The sequence below is a fragment of the Camellia sinensis genome, chromosome 1, assembly GCF_055761805.1.
Source record: "Camellia sinensis isolate YWXY chromosome 1, ASM5576180v1, whole genome shotgun sequence".
Classification (NCBI taxonomy): Eukaryota; Viridiplantae; Streptophyta; class Magnoliopsida; order Ericales; family Theaceae; genus Camellia; species Camellia sinensis.
In genome coordinates, this window is record NC_138961.1 from 208410181 (window position 1) to 208428728 (window position 18548).

Sequence of the window (18548 nt, forward strand, 5' to 3'; positions counted from 1 at the left end):
CGAAACCCTAACCATTGACTGCGTGACGATCGCAATCTGAAACCCTAGAATCAGAATCGACTGCGTGACGATCGACGGTGACGATCAACTGTCCATAGTCGTTCGGCGTTGGTTAGTCACTGCTAGTCTCTCTCTCTGGCGATGGATTTCAGTATTTTTTTTTGTTGTTGAGGTTTTCAGTGTGTTTTTTTGTTGTTGAGGTTTTCAGTGTTCTTTTAATTAAAAAATCATAATAATAATTAAGCATTTTAGCCATTAATAAAATAAATTTTATATTAATTGATACTAATTAACAATTTTAGTATTAATTAATGCTAATTAAGCCATTAATTGACACTAATTAATTTATAATGAAAAAATGAAATATCACTAAAAAAATGATATAAATTGAAAAAAATGAAAGAATTTGTCAAATGAATAAATGAATTACTAAAAATGAAAAAATGAAATATCACTAAAAAAAAATTATATAAATTGAAAAAAATGAAAGGATTTGTCAAATGAATAAATGAATTACTAAAAATGAAAAAAATGAAATATCACTAAAAAAAACGAAAAAATGAAATATCACTAAATTAAAAAATAACAATTGTTATATTATTAATTGTAATGAAAAAAAATTAATAAAAATAGAATCACAATTTAAAAAAAAAATTAAGGTTAAAGAAAAAAATGAAATACAAAATGAAATAACTTTTATTAAATGAAAAAAATTTGAATATTATAACTTCTATTAAATAATTAATTGAAATTAATATAAAGAAAAATAATGTAATGACATCACAACATTAATACTAATAAAGGCATTAATTGACACTAATGAATTTAAAATGACAAAATAAGGAGAAAAAGAAAAAAAGAAATGAAGAAAAAGAAGAAAAAAAAAAGGATTGATGCTAATTAAACCATTAATTGATACTAATTAATTTATAAAGAAAAAATAAAATAATTTTATACTAATTGATATTATTAATGAAAATAATAATTTTTTAATACTAATTATATTAATTTTTATTAATAAAACAACTTTTTTAAAATTAAAATTAAAAAAAATGACAAAATAATTACTATTTTTATACCATATAAAGTCAAAAATGACAATTATACAGCTAAAAAATTCATTTACAACTTATTAACTAAATACTATTCTATTATTTAAATTCATAATTCCACAATTATATCAAATAAGTTAACAACTTAAGTTTACAATTATAAATTATAGGAAAATTTACCCATAAGTCCTAGTTTTTGAAACGTTGAACCATTTAGTTCTAAAAGTTTTCTTATGCTCCATTTAGTCCCATTTTTACATCAACATGATGTGAATGATGTAAATGATCTGATATTTCATTCTATAATTTCAAAATTTATTGAAATCTGATGAACATTAGATGTTTTTCATCCTATATTTTCAAACATTATTGAAATTTGATGAACATTAGATGTTTGAAATCCAATGTTTGTAACATGACTCTGATGTTATTAACATTGTATCTGATGTTATTAACATTGTAATGGAACCTTTCAGTCTATAAGAAAACTTTTAGGACTAAACAGTGCATAAGTTATTAATTTGGGATTTATTGATGCATCCCCCTAAATTATAATCGGTTAAACTATAATCTATACCCACCTTTTCACAGTTATATCAAACAGCCTAATGTTTTTAAGAAAAATATTTTATACTATTATTAATTAGTGGTGGCTCTAATGTGATAGTCGGTCTCACCTACTTTATAACAAATTAGTGATATATGGGATTGCTCTGTTTTTAAGAAAAATGCTTGGGAGCACTAATTAGTGCTCCCACTAATTAGGTGGCAGTAGGTCCTGCCATTAATGATGTGATATTTTGGTCTTGGAGTTGTGTTGGAAAATGCTAGAGGTCCCAAATTTTCTACCAAATAAATGACCAAATGTCTCACATGGGTGTGGGGCCCACAAAATTGCGGACCCCACACCCATATGAGACATTTGGTCATTTGTTTGGTAAAAAATTTGGTATCCCTAGCATTACCCTTTTTTTTTTTTTTTTTTTAATGCGTTAATGTTATTAGTGGTGATGTTTTTAATAGGATGAATCATTGTTGTGTTTTTAATCATCCGGTCAACGTTGCTAGCATATGTAACAGGCCTATGGTACCTATGGTACTGCTGCAGAGTACTGTATTGGAGTAAATTTGTGCAAAATAGATAATGTAGGCGAAAAGTCCATCTCCAGTAACGAGAAGCAATCAAGAAAGAAAGAAGGCACAGCAGAGAAACCCCGTGATCTTTTCAATGGCTGTGTTTACGGACTGAGAGAGAGAGAGAGCAACCATTTCTTTCTCATCCTCTCACTTCTCTCTCCGACGGTGATGGAGATCTTCCTATATTTCTCTCTCTAGAAGGCAGCAGTAATGGAGATCTTCCTAAACGCAACGATTCCCTCTGCTCCAGCTTTTCTCAACTTCACTACATCCAACTCCAATCCTCTTAAACTTCGTGCCAGGGTTTGTTGCTTGGGGTAAATTTTACTCGCAACGCACTCATTTACACTTGCGAATGTATCTTCTATAATATACTAGTCTACTGAATTGTTTGCTTATCTTCATCACTACGAAACAGCTTCACTCGTGATTCTGTGAATTTGTTTTCCTTCTCCATTCTGAAAACTTGCCCCATAGTAATGAATTCTGATTCTGTTGTGTGTGCGTAGATGATTTTTATTGATATTGGCTTATCATTTGCTCTAGGTTTTGACCAATTTAAAACTGAAATCTGTTGAATTTTTTATTTATTTTTATTTTTTATACCTGAATTGGACTGCTTGCATTTTGGCCTCCGAGACATGAATTGTAATCGGCTTATCTGTAGACAATTGGACATACCTTTCACTGTCACTGTTTCTATATTATTACTTAAATAACATAGCTAGCTGTCAGCAAAAATTTTGCTAGGCTGTGATCGATAGTGCCTCAACACAAATTCACCGAACAAAAACCGAGCAATTGTGAGAGGTTTTAATGCCTTAACAGATTCAATGACTTACTTTCAATTCTAACTGTACGGGGAGCAAATATTCCGGCAAGCCCGTACTCCTTTCTTCCGAGCTCCGTCGATGTCCGATCACCTGCGAGCAAGTAACGGTGAGCTACCCGGCGGTGTGTGGCCGGAAAAACCCTCCGATGGTCAAGTTAGCACACACCTTAGGATGGATAGAGAGAAGGGAGAGAGCGTTTGAGTGTAAGAATTCCTTACAGAGATGTTCGTATATCGCGTATGGGGGGCGCAGACATGCTTATATACCTTCTGAGCCCTATATCCACTCCCAGTCATCTCCTGACACGTGGCTCTGCTATCCCATCTGTCAGCGTAAACCTTGCTGATCATCACCTAATCTCAACTGCCTGACTTCACAGCTGGAGCTCGGCAGCCGAGCTGCTCTACCACGGCCATGCCATGCTTCATACCCAAGTGCCTAACCGGATAAACACATGGAGAATCGGGCTAGGCGGCATCCCGGCAGTGCCTAGCCCGGGTTCCTCCTTTGGTCGGCCTTCCTGCCGGTCAAACAGTCTCCTCGGTTGACCACGCCTTTTCGGGCGCCGGTCACTCAGCTTGTCTGGCTTCAGCCATCACCTGATCAGGCAGCTCGGTCTAACAAAGCACTATCTAGCCGAGCTCCTTCTTGGGCCGGGGCGGCTCACACTTGGCCCAAGTTCTGCCCGGCTCAAGTTCTGGCAGCCCACTTCTTGGCGGCGGATGGTCAATCATCTCGGCCCCATGCACCGTTGGGCTCTCAATCTGCTCGGCCGTTACTTCGGCCCAACTCCTGATCATAAATCACCCTCTCAATTGCCCCTTAATTCCGTCCGCGAAAACGTGACTGGGATTATTCTCTTCGACCGAGATAACACTTCTCCGGTCTCCAAGAGGCCAGAAGGCAATCGGACTGGTTAACAAACTGTCTGTAAACTTGCCCGGTTAGATTCCTCGGCTGACATCCTCTTCGTCGAAAGTAGCTCGGTTGGCTCTTCATCTTTTCAACCCGTCGCTTCAATCCTGACGTAGCCATAAATGGGGACACGTGGCGGGCTGCCATTGGTCATCGGGCAGCCAACCCGCCGTTTTTGCCAGAATTTTGAATTTGGGCGGACTCCCCTCTACCTATACATACAAGACCCCCCCCCAAACTCCAACTCCTACTGCCACTCCGATATTCGACCTCAGAGCTCCAGCATTCTTGACTTGTCCTCTTCTGCCATCCTTCGTGTTTGAGGGATTCGGTCCTGACCTTCACTGGTAAGTCATTCTACCCTTATTTTGTTGCTATTTTGCTTCATATTACACACATTAGGGTACAAAACGTAGCTCTTAGGGCATAGGCCATAGAATCCGTCCCAAACTTCCCACTGTTCTTGGTGTTCTTCATATTCATGAAGAACACTGAAGAACTGGGGCGAACCGGGCTCCTGGTCCTTTTTTGATCCAAAAAACCAGCTTAACCGAGCAAATAACAAGTTCGTCACATCCCCAGCAAAAACCGAGATAATAAGGGGGCTTGGTCGCTCAACCGGGCTAAGATCTGGTCTGCTTGGGCGACCGGGCTCCTTAGTTAGAATAGATAACCGAGGTGGTTTGGCGCTCTAAATGACCGAGCTAAAGTCCAGCACCTTTTGCGCGACCGCGCTCACACTTACCTTGCCATCATTTTCCTGCAGAGTCCAAGGGGACCACTGTCATTCCTGAGGCTCTCAGGACCGAGCAGCAACCAATTACCACAGAGCCAAACCCTTCAACCGGGCTATAGTAAGCCGGCCACAAATGGGGAAATTCCGCTTTCTAGTGGATACTCCGGCCGTGCTAGCCGCTTTCAGAGAGGAGTACGGCATCCCGGCCGACGTCCATCTCAAGCTGGCAGAAGAGGAGACAACGCCTTGGGGTAGGGAGGAATGCCCCTTCACCGTGCTATCCATTGTTGAAGGGGGCCTTCGTTTCCCACGTAATCCACTGATAACCGAGTTCTTGCGCCGAACCGGGCTAGCACCAACCCAAGTGTCCACCAACACTTACCGGATAATAAACGGCGTTCACGAATTGAACAATCGGCTAGGCACCAACTTAGGTCTAGCTGAGATACTGAGGCAATACACAATGGGCCACACCGGGGACGGCCTAGCTTATTACCTGAAGATAAGGCCGGGCAAGGAAAAAATTGTAACCGGTACCCCGGATAAAGATCTTCACGACGACGATTTTTTCTGGGTGTCGGGCAATTACGAAACAGCCGAGGTGCCGGGCTGGTTTATAAACAAGGATTTCGGTTCTTCATGTAAGCCACTCAAACTTGCTCGGTCAGCCTAACTCTTTACTCTGTAACTAACCGGTTTTCCTGTTTCTTTTGCAGCAATCCAAGCCTTGCAAGCCAATTATCAATTTCCCAACGTTGAGGCAATTCGGACCGTGCTTCGGTATTCCCACCGAGATTGCAATGACTTACTCGGCTACACCCCGACTTACAGATATTCTGCTCCGCGCCGGAGTAGAGTAACTGATTTCCTCAGAGCTCCTTCGCCACCTCCAGATCCAACCCTACCCGGCGTCCCGTTAATCCGGTTAACAGACGAGCAAGAAATGGCCAAAAGAAGTCGAATCAAAAACCTTCTAACCGTGACCTTAGCCGAGATACCAAGTGTCGTCGCTCGCTCCCCGGTTGCCGGTCAATCGAGCGCCGCCGTGGTTGCGCTAGCTTCTCCAGCTGCCGGGCAGTCTGGCCAAGAAACACGCCGGGCGGGCAAAAGACCACGGGCCGATCCTTCTGCCGAGCTCATCACCGAGCTGGCAACCGAGCAACCGGTCGACAGGGTCAGCTCCATCCCAGCATGGCGGCCGCAGCTGAAGCACCGGGGAAAAGAGATCCCGGCAAATGCTTCGATCAAGGGAGACAAGGAGCACTTACTCGCTTTCGATCTCTCCAAGGCTTTGCTGCTTCCCAGCGATGTGGTTGGAAGCGACCATGTCCCTGACACCCGGCTGGTCAAATCCGCCGTGAAGTCCATGACCAAGGTAATAGGTTCAATCCTCTGTTTCAATTTTCGCAAGTGTTTGCACGGTTTCTTCTCTGATCAAATTCTAATTTTGCAGGCCATCCAAAAGCAGCACCTAGTCATGGAGCGCATCCACAGACTCCGGCAGAAGGCGAACGACACAGCCAGCCAGGTCGAGAGCCTTCAAGCCGAGCTAGGCCGGGCTAAGTCATCCTTTGAGATGGCCAACGCCGACAATAACAGACTGCTCGGTCAGCTGAATGCGGCCGAGAAAAAACAAAACGAGCTCCAAACCGAGGTGGACACCCTGAAGAAGTCCAAGAAGAAGGCTTGCCGGGCTGCCAACAACGCCGGTTTTAACGAGGCCGAGCAGAGCTACAAGAAGCAGGTCTTTGCAACACAAGACATCTACTTCAAGGCCGGTTGGAAGTCTGCCTGCGAACACCTCGGCCAGGGCTCTGACACCGACGTATTTGCCAACCCTCATCCAGCTTCGCTACCGGTCTACCTCGTGCCTTATGCAAACGACGTCTTCAGCGCTTTGCAAGCTGAGGCCGAGGAAGGACTTGAAGAGGGAGGCGGCGAGACAGATTCCGAGGCAGAGGAGGCCGAGGTGCAAGAGCAGCCCGGCAATGATGAGCCCGGCGCCCAAGAAGCAAGTCAAGCCATCAACCTTGATGCTGATGCTGGCGAGGACGAGTTCACCAATCTCTCCTCCTTAGTTTAGTTTTCTTTTCTCTTTTGCATTTTTGCTTTCAACGCTTTTGATGTAACCGGGCTCTGTCCCCACCTTTTGTAGTGATTTTCTTATCAATGAAAAATTCAAATTTTACCAAGTGTTTGCATGGTTGTCATCCAATCTATCTTCAGCAAAACATCTCGGCATAAATCATTGTTTGAACGAAACACCTCGTCAACCGGAATTCCTACCTCGGTTGAAGCACTTAAGCAGAACAAAACAACAAATTCATAAACCGAAATAACCATCTTGGTTGGTAGTAACAAAGTTGAACAAATCATCAACACTTCCAACCGGATTAGATCATCTCGGTTGGGAATCTAAAGTTGGCCAAAACACAAACTCTTCCGACCGGAGTACATCATCTCGGTTGGGAATTCAAAGTTGGACAAAACACTAACTCTACCAACCGGAGTACATCATCTCGGTTGGGAATCCGAAGTTGGACAAAACACCAACTCTTCCAACTGGAGTACATCATCTCGGTTGGGAATCCGAAGTTGGACAAAACACCAACTCTTCCAGCCGGAGTACATCATTTCGGTTGGGAATCCGAAGTTGGACAAAACACCAACTCTTCCAACCGGAGTACCTCATCTCGGTCTTTAACACTAAAACAACAGTCGAAGTGCTTAAAGCAAAATTACTTCTATAAATTGACAAAAAGAATTACATGCTGTAGTGCGCCACAAAAATTTCTTTGCACAAGAAAAGAAAGCAAAAGCTTAAAAATAATACAGTTTCAAATTGGCCGCATTCCATGGCCGGGGTATTGCTCTTCCCTCTAAATCCTCCAAGTGGTAAGCCCCCTTGCCCGCCAGACCGGTGATCTTGTAGGGTCCTTCCCAATTTGCCCCTAGTTTGCCTTCTCCTGGCACCAGGGTGTTGCCCATAATCTTTCTCAAAACCCAATCACCAACTTTGAACGGTCTGGGGTGCACCGTCTTGTTATACTTCTTTGAGAGCTCTTGTTGGTAGGCGGCCATATGGATGAGGGCCTTCTCCCGCCGCTCTTCCACTAGGTCCAGCTCCAAGGCAATAGCCTTGGCGTTCAGCTCGGGCTCAAAACTCTCGCTTCTAAGGGTGGGCATTCCAACTTCCAAAGGTATGACCGCCTCTATGCCGTAAGCCAAAGCAAATGGAGTTTCCCCGGTGGAACGTCGCGGGGTTGTTCGGTATGCCCAAAGGACGCTGGGTAATTCCTCAGCTCATTTTCCCTTGGCCTTTTCCAGCCGTTTCTTCAACCCATCCAGTATGGTCTTGTTTGATGCCTCGGCTTGACCGTTGGACTGCGGGTAAGCCGGGGTGGAGTTGTAGAATTCTATCTTTAAATCTTCACAAAATCCTCTGAATAGGCGACCATCAAATTGGGTGCCGTTGTCAAAGATCAAGATCTTGGGGACGCCGAACCGCGTGACCACGTTCTGCCAGACAAACCGCTTCACGTCTTTCTCTTTAATGGTTGCCAAGGGCTCAGCTTCAACCCACTTTGTGAAGTAATCTGTGGCCGCGATGAAGAATTTCCGGTTGCCCGGTGCTGTTGGCAGTGGTCCCACTATATCTAGCCCCCACATGGCGAAGGGCCAAGGACTGGTGAGGGGAAGAAGTTCCCTGGCAGGCTGGTGGATCTGATGGGCGAATTTCTGGCATTTTTCGCACTTGCGGACATATTTTTGTGCGTCGGCCTGCATGCACGGCCACCAGTATCCCTGCGAAATAGCACGGTAGGCCAAGGACCTGCCTCCTATGTGGCTGCCACAAATGCCTTCATGAATTTCGTACAAGAAGGCCTCCACACTATTCGGGTGCACGCACTTTAAATAAAGACCAGTGAAGGACTTCTTATATAACGCGCCAGATAGAGAGAGCCAAAACCGCTCTGACTTTACCCGGATTTTGTGTGCTTCTTTCTTGTCAGTTGGAAGAGTCCGGTCTCTGAGGAACAAGATCAAGGGGTCCATCCAGGAAGGACCGAGCGCGGCGCAGAGTACATCTGTCTGCCCGGCGTGTTCAATGCTTGGCCGCGGAAGAAAGTCAATCAAAAGAGGGTTTGGAAAAGTATTATCCACCATGGAAGCGAGACCGGCCAGTTCATCAGCTCGGCTGTTTTCTTCCCGGCCAATCTGTTGGACTTTAATTGCCTCAAACTGCTTGATATATTCCCTGACCAGAGCTTGGTACTTCGCCATCCTGTCGTCCTTTGCTTCATAAATCCCAGAGACTTGGTTAACCACAAGTTGGGAATCACTGTATACTAGGAGCTCGGCAGCCTTCATTTGAATGGCGCTCTTGAGCCCGGCGAGAAGTGCCGCGTACTCAGCCTCGTTGTTAGATGCTGGGAAGCCAAGCGTGATAGAATGTTCAATGGTTAGGCCATCCGGCGAGATAAGAACGATACCTAGGCCGGCACCATGACGGTTGGACGCTCCATCAACAAAAAGCTTCCACATGTCCCCCACAAAAAGCTTCCAGCAGTCGGATGGGTCCTGAGAGTTGCGAAGGGCAATGGGATCACAATTGCTCGGCTGTGCGGTGTCAAGTGCGGTGTTGACCGGTTCAAATTCAGTGCCCCTTGGTGATTAGACACCGGACTCAGCAAGTTTTTCTGTAATGCTCAAGTCCGTGGGCGAATCATCAGGTTGCGGTGTGAAGCCGGCCGCAGGTTCTGAGCTGTGTGGATCCATTCCTTCCCCCCTTGATGATTCGGCATCGGACTCAGCAAGTTGATTCGTAATGCTCAAGTCCGTAGGCGAATCATCAGGTTCTGAGCGGGGTGGTTCAATTTCTTCCCCCCGTGTTGATGTGGGACCGGACAGAGTGGATGGGTTGGTGATACACAACTCCGTCATCGCAGCACCGGGTGGTATGACTGTGCAAACTGAGGGAACTTCGATGGTGCGCGCTAACTCCGCGGCGCTACCTCCTCCAACTGGTTGTACCTCGGTTGGCATTGCGTGCATCTCATCATCTGCCTCGGTAATGTCGACTGGGCATACCGGATGAGTGCCAGGTGAGAACTCGGCGACAAAATCTGCCAAGGTCTGGGCTTTGATAGCGGTGCGTGGCTGGAACTTCACATCAAACTGTCCCAACTCGACTGCCCACTTAAGAATTCGGCCTGAAAAGTCCGCGCGTTCAAACAAAGCCTTGAGGGGAAACTCGGTCAGTACGATGATGGTATGGGCGTGGAAATAATGCGCCAATTTTCTTGAAGCCATCATCAAGGCCAGGGCAAGCTTCTCTAACGGCAAGTATCTCGATTCTGCCGGTAACAAAGTTTTGCTGACATAAAAAATTGGGAGGTGCTTGATTCCTTCAGCCCGGACTAGCACTGCACTGACTGCGTGCTGGGAGACGGCAAGGTAAAGGTAGAGTTCCTCACCCGGCTCTGGTGTAACCAACAGCGGCGGAGAAGACAAATAGTCCTTAAGCTCGGCCAAAGCTCGGTCACACTCGTCATCCCATGAGAACTTTGACTTCAATGCTTGAAAGAAAGGGCGGCAGCGATCTGATGACCGGCTTATAAATCGATTAAGCGCGGCGGCCATACCGGCCAGATGCTGCACGTCCTTAGCCGAGCTGGGCTGCTTCAACTCTTACACGGCTCTGATCTGAGTAGGGTCTGCTTCGATGCCTTGGTTTGTGACTAGGAATCCCAAAAATTTTCCGGATCCCACGCCAAAGGCACACTTTGAGGCATTCAAGCGCAGCTTGTGCTTCTTTAGAATGGCAAACATCTCGGCTAAGTCGGACAAATGGTTTGCCTCATGTCGGCTTTTTACCACCATATCATCGATATAAGCCTCCATTGTCCGGCCAAGCAAAGGAGCAAACATTTTAGTCACCATCCTCTGAAAGGTTGCCCCGGCGTTCTTCAAACCAAAAGGCATGACTCGGTAGCAGAAGAGTCCCCTTGGAGTCGTGAAAGAGGTGATCTCTCGGTCAGGACCATGCATGGCGATCTGGTGGTATCCGCGGTAGGCATCCAGGAAACTAAGCCTATTGTGTCCAGCCGTCAAGTCCACGAGCTGGTCGATGCGCGGCAAAGGGAAACTATCTTTGGGACAAGCTCGGTTGACCGTCTTATAGTCGACACAAACTTGCCACTTTCCATTCTTCTTCGGCACCACCACTGTGTTGGAAATCCACTGAGGGTAGTGCACTTCCTGGATTGCTCGTGCCTCAAGCAGGTTCTTCACCTCCTCCGCAACTACCTCGGCGTGATGCAGTGCCGATCTCCTTGTTCGCTGGATGACTGGCTTTGCTCCAGGGAAGACATTGAGGTGATGGCAGATAAAACTTGGGTCGAGGCCAGGCATGTCGTAAGGCGACCATGCAAAGACTTCGATATTCGCCATCAAAAACTCAATCATCTCAGTCCTCTCTAAGGCCGTGAGACTTGAACCGGGCAAGAAGAATTTGTCCGGCTGCTCGGTATCAATCCGCACCTCAACCAATTCCTCAACAGCCTTATCTTCGGCCTTGGTGCCCACGTCATCCAAGACACCCTGGTCCTCCGGTCCCTTAATCATTTGAACGAATCCTTTGGCAGCCCGGCTTCCGTTGACCGCCACGAAGCATTGCTTGGACATGACTTGATCGCCCCAAATCTCCTCGATTGCCCCCATAGCCGAGGGGAATCTCATTACTTGGTGAAAAGTTGATGCCACGGCTTGCATGGCGTGTAGCCATCCCCTTCCAAGGATAAGGTTGTACGTCGAAGGCACTTGTAGCACCCAAAACTCAACTTGCTTGACCACGGATCCCGCTTTGACCGGCAGGATTATCTTTCCCAAAGGCCACTCCGGTTGCGAGTTGAATCCAACCAATGGCGAAGTAGCCGGAGCCAAGTCTGTCTCACGGAGTTTGAGCTGCTTGAACGCATCATAATACATGATCTCGACCGAGCTTCCCTGATCGATCAAGATCCGTCTAACATCAAATTCTTTGACGCGTAGTGTTACTACAAGAGCATCGTTGTGCGGCGTCTGGATACGCTCTAAATCCCTTGAGGTGAAACTGATCACATCCTTTTTTCAGTCTTCCCCCTTTTTATGGCAGGCTATACCGACAAAACTTCCCTCATATGTTCTGCCTTCTGTATCATGCCCCGGAGTTCGCAAACACGCCCCGGTTCCACAATGCCGTGGATGACATTAATAACTCCCTGTGGTGGTGCGTCTCGGTCATCCTGTCCCCTGGGATCGACTGGAGCCTGATCCGGCTTCACGCCGCCATCAATGTAAAGGTCTAGATGCCCGGCCGCAACCAGCTCTTCTAAGTGTTGCCTCAAAGGCAAACAATCCTCAGTCCGGTGGCCTCTCTCCCGGTGGAATGTGCAACGATACCGCGGATTGTAGCCCTTTTGTCCATCGCCCAACTTAGCAGGAAACCGGACATACTCCTCGTCTCGGATTTCACTAAGTATGCGATAGATTGGAATCTTGAAGACCGTGGTTATGCCAGTCCTTGCCTTCATCCTTCTGTTTGCGTCCGCTACGTCATCTCGGGGGTAATCATCCCGGTCATTCCGACGTCCTCTACCCCGGTTCTTATGATTTGAACCACGGTCCGATTCCTCTGCTCGGTCACTTGAGCGGCTGGACTCTTGCCCAACTGCGTGCACTTTGCCTGCTATCTTCTTGTCCGTTACTACCGGAGTGGCCTTCACGGTAGAAGCTGACGCGTCATCCTCTACTCGGATGTGCTCATTGATGCGCTGCATGAGCTGGCCCATGGAGGTCGGCTGGTGCATGGTAAGCGAGTCTCGCAGTCTATGTCCGACCGGGAGACCACGCTTATATTGCGTGATTGCAAGGTTGATCGGGCAATCCAAGATCTCGTTGAAGGTTTCCCAATACCTTGAATTGTACGCCTTCAGTGTGTCGCACGGTTCCATCTTGACACTTAGCAAGTGATCGACTTCCTTTGGTGTTTTTGTGTTGGTTTTGAAGCGTGTAACAAACGCCTCGGCCAACTGATGCCACCTTTGTATGCTCCCTTCCGGCAACCGCTCGAACCACTTTAAGCCCAGCTCGCCCAGTGTTTTTAAAGGCTCAAGGCGCACTAAGGCGCCGAAGGTCTCTTGGAGCCTAGGCGCAAGGCGCAAGGCGAGGCGCGGGCTTTATTGAAGTAAGGCGCACAGTATTCGTAAAAAATAGAAAAATTAATATAGACTAATCATTCATAGTAGTAAGACAATTTTTTAAAAAATAAAAAGTAATCAAGATTCAAGACAAAATATAGAATAATTCTTAAAGCCATGAAAGTGCATATTACATAACATTCCAATTTTCAAAGATCAAATAATCCACATTCAATAAAATAAAAACATAAACACTAAACATCCAAAACATAAATATCCAACAAATATTAATATATGTCTTAACTTAACACTTAAAAACATCAATATCAAAAGAAAGGGTAGGTTAGGTCGGTGTCAGTCAATCATCATCCTCAACATCAATGGCAAGCAAACTATCATCTTCTTCTCCATCAGTTGATTTGTATCCCTCAACATCTTCCTCCTCTGTGTCATCTGAGCCCGCTTCCTCTTCATCTATTAATTGAAGTGGAGTCAATGTTGATGGTTTAGATATCCTCGGTTGTGCCTTTGAGCGTGAACTTGTTGCTCTACTTGCATGGCTACTTTCTTCTACTCCAGAAGCTCTAGCAACAGTAGCCCACGTCAAGCCATCATCATCATCAAACACAGGCTCATTATCTTCATCTGATTCTCCATCCATCCTCCCAAGCAACCACTCATTACTTTCATCAATATTTTGCAAAGATATGGGATCAAGAGTGTTGCGCATGTCATACCTAAATCTCAATGTTCTATTGTATTTGACATACACTAAATCATTGAGGCGTTGTTGTTCCAATCTATTTCTTTTCTTGCTATGAAGCTGCAAGTATTAAAAACATATTAAATTCTATATAATGAGAAAAAAAAAATTTGAATTCAACAAAAAATTAGTTAGAATGTTAAATACTCACATGTTCGAATACACTCCAATTTCGTTCACAACCCGATGAACTACATGTTAGGCTAAGGACTTTTATAGCAAAAGTTTGCAAGTTTGGAGTATAAGAACCATATGATGCCCACCAATCAGCTGCGATAATCCACTAGTTAGAAATAATTGTTACCAAGTATTAAGTTTTACTAAAAGTATAACTCAAAATAAACTCTATGAGTCTATAATATATTACCTGGTGCTCTTGTATTTCTTTGCCTAATCGCAACAGCCTTGCCAAAAAGACTCTCAGCCTTCATATAAATACTCATCTCATTAGTGATCAAATCTTGAACAGTGACATCCGGGACCAACCTTTGCATGCATTCATAAAACCCATTCATCACTTCATGATCTCTTTGCACCTCTAACGCTTTTGGATAAAAGAATTCTGGGTTAAGAAAATGCGCAGCTGCATGTAAAGGTCGATGCAATTGGACATCCCATCTTTTGTCAATGATTTCGAAGATTTCATTATACTTCTCTTCTTTATGATCAAATGAACTTGCAATGCATTCTTTTGCCCTATCCATTGCCTCATAAATGTATCCCATGGGAGGTTTCTTCTCAGTATCAACCAATCTAAGCACTTTGACAAGAGGACCCGAGACCTTAAGGGCAAACACAACAGTATTCCAAAATGAAGGCATCAACAAAGTTTGTGCCATTCTTTTACCTTGTGGCTCCTTTGCCCATTTGCTTAAGGTCCAGTCTTCGGAGGTGACCATCTTTCTCAAATTGTTTTTTTGTTGATGCATCCTAGACAAAGTCAAAAAAGCGGTTGCAAATCTAGTTTTTGCAGGCTTGATCAAATTCTTCAAATTTGTATAGCGCCTCATCATGTTTAGCAACGTAGGCCGATTGTAAATGTAGCCATGTACTGCAATACCCCTTTCAAATGTCTTTTTCAGTCTAGGTATCTTGAAAATGTCTTCTAACATCAAGTCCAAACAATGAGCAGCACATGGTGTCCAATACAACTGTTCATACTTAGCTTCCAAAAACCTCCCTATAATGTAACAATAATGAAGAATTATTATTTTCAAGTTTTTAAATTTTAAATACAAAACAAATTATGAGTAAACAATTTTGATATAAGGAATGAGGAAATATTCTTACCCGCCAACACATTAGCTGCAGCGCTATCAGTGATAACTTGCACGACATTCTCTTTTCCAACTTTCTCCACAAACTTGTCTAGTAATTCAAATAACTTTTGCCCATCCTTGGAATAGCTAGAAGCATCAACCGACTCAACAAACATAGTTCCTCTTGGACAATTAACTAAAAAATTAATCAATGTCCTTCCTCTCTTATCAGTCCAACCATCAGCCATTATGGAACACCCGTATTTTGCACAATCCTCTTTATGATACTTCATCAAATCTTCAGTATGTTTCACTTCTTTTTTGAGTTGGGTAACCCGCACTTCATGGTAAGTCGGTGGCTTCATACCAGGACCATATTGGCCAATGGCTTCAATCATTGGTCCAAAACTCTCATAATTTACTGCATTGAAAGGGATACCAGCATCATACATCCACCTTGCAAATCTTTGCAGTGCCCGAGCTCTCATTTCTTTTTTGTAAGGGTCATTTGCATCAATTTTTGTTTGTTTCCCTTTTGCTTGGTCTCTTCGATTTGTCACCACTGATTCAGGATTGGGTGTGAAGTAAACATCCATAGGCCCTTTTCTCTTTGGCATTTTTGATTTGGATTTGGATTTGGATGAACCTTGGCTACTACTTGTCAACTTGCGGTGTTGATTGACATTGATCTCAACAACATCATCATCTTCATCTTCATCTTCCATGTCCATGTCATCAAAATCAGGCAACATGTTCATTTCTTCTTTTTGTGTCTTTTTTTTGGACATGAACTCTCTAATCTCTTCTCTTACATGAGAAGGACACTTCGGGCAAGCAGTAACATTCCTATAACCTCCCGCAAGGTGTTGTTTCACCCGATAAACACCTCCATTTGATACTTTACCACAAAAATTACACTCAAACTTGTTTAAATTATTCTCCTCCACCAAATGGGCATATTGCCACGCCGGATCTTTTCTATTACTTTCCGATGTCATTTTCTACTTAGTAATAGTACTTACTACACAACACAAAAAATAAATAACAGAAAAACAATTTCAGTATAATGAATGTAATGTATGTTATGTGATGAATTAATTAATGTATGTAATGTATGAATCAATTTTCTATTTTTTTAATTAATGATGAATTAATTAATTAATGTACATTACATTCCATTACATTCATTCCTATGTTACATTATTTTTTCAAGAAAAACTTTGACCAATTTATTAATTCATCACATTAATAAATTGATTAACTTATGAATCAATTTATCAATTAATTAATCAACCAATTTTCTATTTTTTTAATCACAACACATTAATCACAACACAATAAATTGATTAATTGATAAATTGATTAATCTTTATTAATTAATTAAATTCTTATTAAATTCTTATTAATCACATTAATCACAACACATACAACACATTAAATTCTTATTAATCACAACACATTAATCTTTTGTAATTAATTAATCAATTTTTTATTTTTTTAATTAACTTATGAATCAATTTATGAATTAATTAATGTTATGATTCAATGTATGTACTGTAATGAATGTATGAATTAATTAACTCATGAATCAATTTTCTATTTTTTTAATTAATGATCAATTAATTAATTAATGAACATTACATTCCATTACATTAATTCCTATGTTACATTATTTTTTCAAGAAAAACTTTGACCAATTTATTAATTCATCACATTAATAAATTGATTAACTTATGAATCAATTTATCAATTAATTAATCAACCAATTTTGAATTTTCTATTTTTTTAATCACAACACATTAATCACAACACAATAAATTGATTAATCTTTATTAATCAATTAAATTCTTATTAATCACATTAATCACAACACATACAACACATTAAATTCTTATTAATCACGACACATTAATCTTTTCTAATTAATTAATCAATTTTCTATTTTTTTAATTAACTTATGAATCAATTTATGAATTAATTAATGTTATGATTCAATGTATGTACTGTAATGAATGTATGAATTAATTAACTCATGAATCAATTTTCTATTTTTTTAATTAATGATCAATTAATTAATTTCAGTATAATGATGAATCAATTTTAATATAATCATAATGAATGTAATGTAATGTATCTATTTTTTTATTTATGTATGTATGAATTAATTTATTTATTTATGTAATAATCATGGGTTGAACCAGTGTTGAAAAAATATAAACTCAAATAATTGAAAAAAAAAAGAAAAGGAAAAAAAAGAAAAAAAGAAGAGAGGATCAGACACTGAACCTGCGAAGCCGAAGGAGAAAGAAGAAAAGGAAAAAAAAAAAAAAAAAAAAAATGAATTTCGAAGTCGAACGACGACCTGTCGAAGACGAAGAAGAAGGAGAAGGGGATCAGTGTCGAAGACGAAGAAGAAGGAGTCGAACCTGCTCAGCCGAAGTTGATCCAGTGTCGCAATCGAAGTCCAGCTCGTGTCGCAGCTCGTGTCGCAGTCGTAGCTCCAGTAGCTCGAAAGAGGAAGAGAGACGACTTCGATTAGGGTTAATCTGAGTCCTATTCGACTGATATGGTAATGAGTTCTGATCCTCTGTGATTTTCGTCCATTCGAAAGCTTCATCTGAGTCGAATCTGAGTCGTTCGATCTGATCTACAGATTAAACGCTCAGTCGCGCCTAGGCGAGGGCCTTGCGCCTCTCTCGCCTGGCTCAAGGCGCGGCTAAGGCGCTCGCCTGGCTCAAGCCGCCTCGCCTGGTACCTGTACAGGCGCAGATGGTGCGCCTCGACTCGCCTTGCGCCTAGGCGTGCGCCTAGGCGCGACTTTGACAACACTGAGCTCGCCCAAACTTGACGGGAAGATTAGGCACATAAGTCCGTCATTTCGCCTATGTCCGGCCATAACCTGTCGGAAGTGACTCACATGCATGTAAGGATCGGTTTTTCCGTCGTAGAGTGTGAACTTAGGTTGGTGGAAGCCTGCCGGAAGTGGTGTTGTTTCAATTTCCATGGAAAAAGGAGTGGCACTCAGCCTGGCCAAGTCCATATCTTCAAGGAGTGGCACTGCTTGGCGGGGTGGAGGCATTCCGACCTCCTCGCTGGCGTGAACCCCGTAGGATAGCCGCTGGAAAGCAGGTATTCTCTGAGCTTCGCGCCGGCGGGCCCGCTCCTTTAAGACCGCCCGTAAATCCTCTGACTGAGCGGAGTAAGAGTACCTCGACGTCGTCGCCGGACATGAGGGTTTGTAGGTGCTGTCTTGCGCGCTAGACTTTTCTGCATGCACGTCGGAATCACCAACCTGGTAACTTCTGGTAATGGATATGGACTGAGTATGTCGTTGACTCTGACCGCCTGAACGGCGGGATGGGGTGCGCTCACTGTGGTCTCCCACTCCAACTACACCCTTCCCTTTGACATGCCGCTTGAGATCTTCCATCTCCGCCGCCATTCGCCGGATGACAGCATCTTGATCCCTCAACTTGCTTTCCAGTCGCCTGGCATGCGAGTCTCTCCTCCGCCGGTGACCGTCTGGACTCCGTGAATGTTCATGACTTCGTCCGCGCTTGTCCCGCGCGTCTCCTGACTGTCCGCCAGTGGGCGTTCCCAAGTCAGCCATTGGGTGGACAGCAGGAGGTCCCTCTCTCCTTCGGGTATACTCCGGGGTGGCTCCGTCGATGGC

At 43.5% G+C, this 18548-nt stretch overlaps 3 protein-coding genes across 25 annotated transcripts in view; 2 read left to right on the forward strand and 1 right to left on the reverse strand.

Annotated features, from left to right (window-relative positions):
- Window positions 1-2113: 2113 nt before the first annotated feature.
- The window catches only part of LOC114277189 (UDP-Glycosyltransferase superfamily protein), a 39928-nt gene continuing 23493 nt past the window's right edge, over window positions 2114-18548 (forward strand). For 22 of the 23 annotated variants that reach the window (XR_014343958.1, XR_014343962.1, XM_082893933.1 and 19 more), the window contains exon 1: window positions 2154-2506. Coding sequence is in view for 13 of the 23 variants with exons in the window: in XM_082893933.1 (XP_082750059.1) it covers window positions 2400-2506 (107 nt within the window). In the remaining 10 variants the exon portion in view is untranslated. Of the gene's footprint in view, window positions 2507-18548 lie in introns of all 23 variants that reach the window. The other variant, XM_082893923.1, reaches the window with a different exon arrangement.
- Window positions 2506-7485, forward strand: LOC145801986 (uncharacterized). The gene is made up of 2 exons (XM_082894039.1): window positions 2506-6048; window positions 6127-7485. Exons 1-2 carry the CDS (start codon window positions 5617-5619, stop codon window positions 6754-6756), a joined length of 1062 nt encoding a protein of 353 aa, XP_082750165.1. The 5' UTR covers window positions 2506-5616; the 3' UTR covers window positions 6757-7485.
- Window positions 12998-16986, reverse strand: LOC145801955 (uncharacterized). Its single transcript, XM_082893913.1, has 4 exons — window positions 14907-16986; window positions 13984-14796; window positions 13768-13886; window positions 12998-13676 (listed from the first exon to the last, which is right to left on the reverse strand). The coding sequence occupies exons 1-4, from the start codon at window positions 15871-15873 to the stop codon at window positions 13212-13214; spliced, it is 2364 nt and encodes a 787-aa protein (XP_082750039.1). The 5' UTR covers window positions 15874-16986; the 3' UTR covers window positions 12998-13211.